The sequence below is a fragment of the Asparagus officinalis genome, chromosome 5 (genome assembly GCF_001876935.1).
Source record: "Asparagus officinalis chromosome 5, Aspof.V1, whole genome shotgun sequence".
NCBI lineage: Eukaryota > Viridiplantae > Streptophyta > Magnoliopsida > Asparagales > Asparagaceae > Asparagus > Asparagus officinalis.
Genome location: NC_033798.1, coordinates 47,821,488 through 47,831,118, shown reverse-complemented (window position 1 = coordinate 47,831,118; position 9,631 = coordinate 47,821,488). Strand labels below are relative to the sequence as shown.

General features: G+C 43.7%; 1 protein-coding gene across 1 annotated transcript in view; it reads left to right on the top strand.

The window, feature by feature from the left end:
* LOC109841800 overlaps positions 1-9,631 on the top strand; it is a 36,299-nt gene that overhangs the window by 22,854 nt on the left and 3,814 nt on the right. The window contains exons 2-4 of the mRNA XM_020410739.1: positions 5,761-5,970; positions 6,064-6,198; positions 6,316-6,433. Of these exons, the coding sequence (XP_020266328.1) occupies positions 5,761-5,970; positions 6,064-6,198; positions 6,316-6,433 (463 nt within the window). The remainder of the gene's footprint in view (positions 1-5,760; positions 5,971-6,063; positions 6,199-6,315; positions 6,434-9,631) is intronic.

Sequence of the window (9,631 nt, the reverse complement as noted above, 5' to 3'; positions counted from 1 at the left end):
CGGCTGTTGCTGAGGTTGCAATTGGAAAGTTTGATTAGCATCAACTGTATTAGCATGTGCCTTACCTTTCCCTCGCGGGACGAAATTCTGTTGCGGAGCATTCGTCGCCTGTTGGCCTCTTTCCGCCTTCTTCCTTCTGAGGAATCGCTCAGCTTGCTCTCCTCGGACCTTCAAATCCTTCCATGTGTTGGATGGTGCTGTCCCCATTGCTTCCAACACGTCCAATGCAAGTTCCCATTGCTTCGAGGATGTCCAATGAAAGATTATTGTGACAAGTCTCGAGGATAAAGTTTTCACTGACCGGGTCCCTGCAATTCATCGCTTTGTTTCGGAATCTCTTTACGAAGTTTTCAACTGTTTCACCATTTTTTCTGCTTCTCGTCAAATAGTGTGCCAATTGAAATTTCGGTGTCGTCGTCGAAGAAGTTAGCGAGGAACTTAGTCTCCATGTCGTCCCAGCTGTTCACGCTTCCTGGCTTGAGGTGACGATACCAATCGAAGGCGGCTCCGCGAAGAGTGCCAACGAAGGACCGTACCATCAGAGGCTCATTACCAGAGATAACACCCAGGTGCGATTTGAAGTAAATCAAATGCTGAGTGGGTGAACCCTTCCCATCAAACGGCGTAAAGTTAATCAGACTAGATTGAACTTCGCCGGATATGGGATTGATTCCCATTCTCTTGGGTATGGACAAGGAATGCCCGTCTTCTTCATCTCTTGAGCGGAAATCAACGTATTGATTTTGCTCTCGAGATTTTTGATCTTCAAGCTTTCACTTGTGTTTTCGCTAGCATTCTCGTTACCACCCCCCGCATTAACGGGGGGATTATTGGCATTATGAGCTTCATTCGCATTTGTGTCCTCATCTTCCTGATTAACCTGGTTACGACGACTTGGTTCGCCTTGCTGGTTCGTCAATGCTTGGATTTGTTGGTCATGCATTTCTCTCATGTTCTGCATGGCCATCTGCATTTCGAACCTGAAGCTCTCCTGTTGTTTAGCCATGGCTTCTTCGAGCATCTTGGCCACTTATTCCGCACTTATCATAAGTGACTCGCGGGGTTGTCCCTCGCTGGGCACTGTGTTATCTGATGCGACCGCAGAGCAGGCATCCGATTCTTCATCTTCTGAAGGTAATCTTATCCGGATCCTACCATAAGTTCCTCGTATGATGGCTCCATTCTTCATCTTCTGAAGGTAATCTTATCCGGATCCTACCATAAGTTCCTCGTATGATGGCTCCGGACTACAGACGGGTCATCCACTGGGGTACTTCCGGAATCAACTCGGGATTGTCCTGTGTCGATGTCCTTTTGCTAGTCATATTCGTGGTGACCTTCGGGAATTCTCCGTCTTCAACTACCGTTCTTCTTCGTCGCCTCGAGACATGCCTTTTTGGGCGTGAGTTCTTAGCGGGCTCTTGGACTTCGATGCGCAAATTAGTGCATGCAGTTGCCTTGAGCTCCTTGTCATGTTGGAGGTGGCGGCGACCCCCAGCGTGTTGAGTCGTTCGGGGCTTCTTCAGCGGGCCCAAACGTTCCTGAACTGGAGCTTTGCCTCTTTCATCGAGAATTGGACCGAGGCGCTCCAGAACCGATCTCCTTCTTCGGGATGATTCTGCATGATCCCCCGGAGTAGCTATGGGAATTACCGGCGACTTTGGTCGGCTCGCCTGAGGTTGAACCTGCTTCGAAGGCTGCACTGCTTGTGCCTTAGTCTGAATCGCCGCTTCAGACTTCAGCTTCCATACTTGGCGGGTTGGCGGCGGCTTCTTGGCCACCTCCTTTTGTAGTCTTCTTCGGGCCTCTTAGACTTGAGCCCGTGCCTGCGCTGACATTGCGCGGTGCTTGTGAATGCGCTCCTCAAGTGTCGAATGGTTCCGTTTGACACGGACCCATTCGTTCGTTGGCGGCTTGGAGGAGTCGCCATTCATCGGTCGTTGAGGCTGTTTGCCTCTCATGTTCTTCAGATTCGCGTTGTAGCGGATTCCGTCAGTTGACTCCATCGCTTTGGCGAATTCTTTGGCCAAACGTTGGCGTCGTCTTTGGCGGGCTCTCTTTGAGAGAGTCACCGCTCCTTTGGTGACGGAGGAATTGGTTGGAACCAGCTTGATCTGGTTGGAGGTTGGTGGAGTCTCACCCGACGCAGCTTTGGCGTCAATCGGGGTGAGATCGTCGTTGGTAGCTTCAACTTCTTCGTACCAACGTACCTTTCTCCCGGAGGAGAACTTCTTGGACTTGCGAGGGGAGGTCAATCCGGACGAGGATGACAGATACTCCTCGAACTTCTGTTGGTCGAATTCGTATTCGACTTCCTCCACGACCGGGATTGAGATCTGCGGCTGCGACGCTCCGATCTCGGCAGCGAGATCGGCGGCTCCCACTGTGGTCGCCAGATTGTTCGCGGGAAAAATCGTTGCTTTCTTCATTGAATTCATTGTCGTCATTGTTCTCTCAAGTAATTGCTTTTTGATTACAAAAGATCCGGTCTTTTTATAAGATCCGGTTACAACGAGATCAAAAGAAAAAAGAAAATTACAACTCTTTCCTTATTTGTCGAACAAATCACGAGCTCCTGTTTTGCGATCGCTCGCTTTTGTGGGTTCTTTGCCTGCGCCGGGGTTTATCCGTGGACTACCGCGTGATCTAGATCCGGTTGGATCTACACGATATAACGGGTATTATTTCGCGAAAGAAATAATAGCCAGGGGGGATTAATTCACCAAGGAAATAATCGCCCTCTCGGGATCAAAGGCCAAGCTTTGATCCGGAGTACAATCGCGTAGATCTCAGATCTGATCCCTCTCGAACTCCTGTCTTATTTGGCGTGGACGATCGCCGAGCACCGGATCCGAAAGAGCAAGTCTTCAAAGTTCTAAAGCTTCAATCTTTTTGAGTTTTGAGCCTTCAATCCAGCAGAGCTTCGCCTCCAAAAGTTCCAACCTTTGACAAATGAGCCTTCAAGTCCTATTTATAGGCACCTAGCCACCAAAAGGTGGCCGGGGCACCTAGCCACCAAAAGGTGGCCGAGGCATCGAGCCACCAAAAGGTGGCCGAGGCACCTAGCCACCAAAAGGTGGCCGGGGCACCTAGCCACCAAAAGGTGGCCGAGGCACCGAGCCACCTAGAGGTGGCTCGGTTTTGGCCGAGTCCTCCAAATATTGGTTTTTTTTTTGTTTTCCGGTTTATCCGAACTCTGATTTGTTGATCTGAACTCTGATTTGGCAGTCCGGATCCTGATTTGGCAGTAAATCCGCTTCGGTGTTCGAGTTTGAGTTCGGATCCTGATTTGGCAGTCCGGATCCTGATTTGGCAGTCCGGATCCTGATTTGGCAGTCTGGATCCTGATTTGGCAGTAAATCCGCTTCGGTGTTTAACCTCGTCGCCTCGATGGTTCGTTGGTTTGTTGAATCACCATGCTGAGCTGTGTTAAGGGACCTATAAGTAATTTTATACGCCTACAATCCCTCTTGCTCATTGACTTGTCATTTTAATATTTATATCCGTTATTAATTGTTTACATAGATTAGTTTGTGGTATAATTATCTGCGTGTGATTGTTTGATGAATAATATTAGATAAATCATAATAATACGATAATTAGCATTTTCAGAATAATTATGATAAATTAAAAGAATTTATTTCGACGACAGAATCATTTTTGGATAATTATATTAATTAAAAAGAATTTATTTGAGAACAAAATCATTTTGGGAAAATTATAATAATTAAAAAGAATATATTTGAGAACGAAATTATTTTGGGAAAATTATAATAATTAAAAAGAATTTATTTGAGAAAAAGAATCATTTTAGAATAATTATAATAATTTTTAGAAATTATCTTGTGGAAGAAATTATTTTAGAATGATAAATATTGTAAAAAGAAATTATTTTAGAAAATAGACTATTTTGAATTAATAAGAATTTATCTTATAAAAACATTATTTTTGAATTTATGAATTTATTCTTTTAAAAGATTTTTTAGAATTATTATAAAAAAAAAACTTATTTTGGAAAAAGGGTTTATTTTGAAATTAAATTAAAAGAATTTAATTTGTAAAAGGAATTATTTTGAAGTAAATAAATTTATTATTTCAAAAGATTATTTTAGAATAATTTTATGATTCAAATTCTTAATTTTGATTATCTGATATGCTATGATATTATTGTATATGATTAGCTGCGTTGATTGTTCCTTGTTGTGATTGAGAATCGTTATGAGTTTATGACTATAGTGACCTGTGTGACATGAATAAGACCTAGAGACTCGTGTGTTGTTGACTTAGAAAAGCGAGAAGAGTTGGGATGGGAAAGTCATGGTTCATGTAATTGGATAAGACTGTTGATATATCTTCCAGGTTCGTACCAGTGGATCGGTGTCGCCACGGGGGTTGGTATGTTGAGTCACAGTGGATCGGTGTCGCCACTGGGGGCTGATTGGTTGGGTCAAAGTAGATCGGTGTCGCTACTTTGGTTCATGAATTTATTTGATTGGATGCACGTGGGGGATATGCGAACAGTCAGTTATCCGATGATATGAGCGTTGACTCTGTGTGAGATGTGAACCAGTGACCTATTTTAGGATGACTAGTTACATGACTTGTTACAGTGGATCGGTGTCACCACTATGGTTGATTTGTTGAGTCAAGGTGAATCGGTGTCGTCACCTTGGTTAGGATTTATGGATTCTTGTGAGATGTAGATCAGTTGTATTTCTTTTCATACATAGATCGGGATTAATATTTAATTATTTACAGTTCGAGACATATGGTATATACATGAGGGTTTCCTTGTTTGGATTATTTCGCTCGACGTACTACGCCTCGAGTTGTAGATTTTTAGGTATTAATTCCATCTAGTGTATGCCCCTGTTACTTGGATGATTTCTGATCGCTAGCTGCATGATCGTCTTTTACTTGATTGATTTTGTTGGATTTCCCGTTGCACGTTTCTTTATCATTTCTGTTGTTATATCATCTTCGCATTCGGTTTTCGTTCGCTCTAATTGTTTTGTCGGGTCTTGCCGAGTGCAATGCACCCTGACGTACACCTGTTTTCTCTGGTGTACGTCAGACTTAGAGGAAGAACAGGTTCAACTTGGAGATGTACTAGAGCCTGGATATTTTCAACAGGAGTGCCTTGCAGATGGAGAAGAAGAATAGGCCGAAATTCAGTATTTCTTCTTATTTGATGAATCTAGTTGCTTTGTAGTTTTTCCTTTCTTTTTTGTTGGACTATGTATTATATTTCTCCAGTATTCTTTTGTTCAGATTTGTATAAGGGTATGTTTGACCCGTATTTTCTGTCTTGGATGATATTCATTTGTGATATATATTATTTTATTCTGAATTTGTCTATTATATTCTTGCTGATTGTGATCGGGGACCTAAGACTTCGCATCGTATTTATTTCCAGACGCTTAGCGTATTGGATTGAGAAAAAAAAAGAAAATAAAAGAAGAAAAAAATAATAGTGTATATTTCTTCTCAATCTAATACGTCGCAGGCTTGTTCACGTTCTGATTCCCGTGTATTTTGGGAAGCGGGGCATGACAACACCGGATCTCATTTATGATGTGATGAACAAGACTTCGGCGAAGAGATTGTAGGAAACGCTTAATGAAAAATATTTGATGAAGAGCATTGAGAATCGGCTTCACTTGAAGAAGAGGTTCTACCAATTCAAGATGAAGAGGGGAGTTTCTATTCGGGAGCATGTTAACAACTTCACAAAGCTAATTTTTGATATGGCCAATATAGATATCATGATGGAGGATGAAGACAAGGCGATGTTATTATTGTGTTCGTTGCCGGATGATGAGTTTAGTACTTTTGTTCTCACTATGATAAATGGACGAACTACAGTCAGCTACAAGGAGGTGACCTCGGCATTGGTAAATTATGAGCTGAGGAAGAATGATAGTGAGCCCTCTGAGAAGGCATCGGGTGATGCATTAGCAGTTCGTGGCCGTAGTCCAAACCGTCAAAGATTCAACCACTCAAAATCAAAAAATAGGGGTGGCCATAAAAGTGTTGGTAGAAATCAATGTTTCTTTTTCAAAGAAGAGGGACATTGGAAAAACGAATGCCCAAAGTTGAAGAAGGGTAGAGCCGGAAAGCAAAGGGAGAAAGTTGTACAAGCTTCAGAGGTGAATGTTGCTAAGGTTGTTGGCGACACTTTAGATTTGGATTCTTCCGGTTATTCTTGTCCCGCACTGCCGTCAGTTTGTTATGCCGACTCTACGGAGTGGATGCTTGATTCGGGAGCTATATTTCATATTTTCCCTAAGAGTGATTGGTTTACCAACTTTAAAGAGTTGGAGAGAGGGGACGTGGTGCTTATGGGGAACGATCACGTTTGTCCTATTAGTGGGATTAGCTCAGTCAGAATCAGAATGCATAACGGGGTGACTAGGGAATTGAAAGAAGTGAGGTTCGTGCCGCAATTGACGAAGAACATCATTTCTCTTGGGACTTTGGAGGCAGCTAGTTACAGAGTGATCTTAGAGGATGCTACTTTGAAGGTCATGAAGGGATCCATGATGGTGATGCGAGGTGTTAGGGAAAACAACCTATACTACTTGAAGGGCAAGACAATTACAGGGGGTCTGGCTGCTTCTATCACCACAGAGGAGGACACTACCACACTATGGCACATGAGGCTTGGACACACAGGCGATAAGTCCCTACAGTCATTGGCAAAACAGGGGCTATTGAAAGGTGCAAAGACCTGCAAGATGGAGCTGTGTGAGCATTGCATACTTGGGAAGAAGACTAAAGTAAAGTTTGGCACCGCAATTCACAATACCCAAGGTATATTAGACTACATTCACATAGATGTTTGGGGCCCTTCTAAGCACACATCGCTTGGTGGGGCAAATTATTTTGTCACTTTCATTGATGACTATTCTAGGAGGAATTGGGTATATACCATGAAGCATAAACATGAGGTCCTGGATATATTTGTGGATTGGAAGAGGAAAATGGAGTTGTAGACAGGTAGAAAGGTGAAGACTCTTCGTTCAGACAATGGTGGAGAGTATAAGAGTGATCCATTTTTATAGTTTTGCCGGGATCACGGCATTAGAAGATACTTCACAGTTAGAGAGACACCGCAACAGAATGGGGTGGCAGATAGGCTGAACCGTACCTTGCTGGAGAAGGTGTGATGTATGATGACGCAGAGTGGATTGGCTAGATCCTTTTGGGCCGAGGCGTTAGTTTATGCAAGCCATCTCGTTAACAGGTTGTCGTGCACTGCGATAGAGGGGAAGACTCCTATGGAGCGTTGGTCTGGTTCTGTGGCTAGTGATTATGAGACTCTTCGGATATTTGAGTGTCCAGCTTATTTCCATATTAGTGATGAGAAGTTGAATCCGAGAGCGAGGAAGGCTATCTTTGTGGGATTTAGAGAAGGTGTCAAAGGCTTCAAATTATGGGATCCACAAGACAAGAAGATGGTCATTAGCAGAGATGTCACATTTGATGAGGCGTACATGATGAAGCCTCGAGTTCCTCAGCAGGTGGAGGAAGATTAGACAGGAGGGATATCGCAGCAGGTGGAGGATGATGTGACTCCACACACTCCAGTAACCACTGTGTCCATTGAGACTCCTACAGAGGTGATACTGGAAGGAGTTGAGATGACAGTCGGGCATTTGGAGGATACAATGGATGGTGAGGCTCAGGAGCAGGGTCATGCTCAGGGGTCCATTGCAGCAGATAGACCGAGGAGAGAGATTTGTCGGCCAGCTAGATATGATGATGTCATGCTGGTATATGCTTTATCTGTGGAGGTCGTTGATGATTTGATTCCGGCCACATTCTGGGAGGCAGAGTCCAACCCTGATTCTATTAGGTGGAGGAATGCTATGGAGGAGGAGATGCAATCTCTTCAGAAGAACGACACTTGGGAACTTACAAAGCTACCTAAGGGTAAGAAAGCTATTGGTTGCAAGTGGGTGTATGCTAAGAAGGAGGGATCTTCTATTAGGGATATTCGGTTCAAGGCCAGATTGGTTACCAAGGGATATGCACAGCTTGAGGGCATTGATTACAATGAGGTATTTTCACCTGTTGTGAAGCATTCGTCTATTCGGATTCTATTGGCATTGGTAGCACAGCTGGACTTAGATTTGATCCAAATGGACGTGAAGACGGCCTTTCTACATGGAGACTTAGACGAGGAGATCTACATGACACAACTTGATCCAAATGGACGTGAAGACGGCCTTTCTACATGGAGACTTAGACGAGGAGATCTACATGACACAACCTTTGGGGTTTAAAGCTGCAGAAAGGGAAAATTTGGTGTGCAAATTGAAGAAATCTCTTTATAGACTGAAGCAATCACCGCGACAGTGGTATAAGAGATTTGATAGCTTTATGATCGGCCAAGGGTACACGAGGAGCCCGTATGACCCATGTGTTTATATGTGCAAGCTACAGGATGGTGAGCACATTTATTTGTTATTGTACGTTGATGATATGCTCATAGCTTCCAGGAACACTTCAGCTATTGGGAAATTGAAAAAGGAGCTGTCATCTGAATTTGAGATGAAGGACCTGGGAGAGGCTAAGAAGATACTGGGTATGGAGATTAAGAGAGACAAGGTGAAGGGGAGATTGAATCTTATACAGAGGAGTTACTTGCAGAAGATGCTGAAGAAATTCAGTTTTGAGGGTAATACCAAGGTGGTGAGTACTCCATTAGCTCCCCACTTTAAGCTTTCAGCTTTGATGTCACCAGTTTCAGTGGAGGATCGGGACTACATGTCCAAAGTTCTATACGCCAGTGCAGTGGGTAGCTTGATGTATACTATTGTGTGTACGAGGCCAGATTTGTCACAGACCATGAGCATGGTATCTAGGTACATGCACAACCCCGGGAAGGGGCATTGGGAGGCCGTGAAGTGGATTCTACGATATATTAAGGGTACCGTGGATGTTGGGTTGATATTTGTGAAGAATGATGAGACAGGGCAGGATTGTATTGGCTACGTGGATTCAGACTATGCCGGAGATCTTGACAAGCGTCGGTCCACTACAGGTTATGTTTTTACATTGGCTAGTGCACCGGTGTGTTGGAGATGCACTCTTCAGTCTACAGTGGAGCTTTCTACTATGGAGGCGGAATATATGACGGTGACTGAAGCAGTGAATGAGGTTTTGTGGCTACATGGCTTGTTGGATGATTTGGGGATTGCACAGGAGACCATTCAGGTATATTGTGACAGTATGTCAGCTATCTATTTGGTGAAGAACCAAGTCTACCATGCACGCACGAAGCACATTGATGTCAGATTTTATTTTGTACGTGACGTTTTGGATGATGGCGATGTCACGTTGGAGAAGGTCCACACTAAGGACAACCCTGCTGATATATTGACCAAAGTTGTACCAGGTGTGAAGTTTGGTCATTGTTTAAATTTATTGAACATTCTTCGTTGTTGAGGCCGTTCGCGGCCATTTTGATGAACTACGTTCGGCTTGATTCCTTGGGCAAGAGGATACGTAGGCAGTCTTGCAGATGCAGCCGGTTGTATGAGTTTGAGATTGATTGGGGGTGTTTTGGTGTCGGCTCAATTTTTGGCAAAATGTTCGCTGAGGTGGAGATTTATAGAATTGGCTT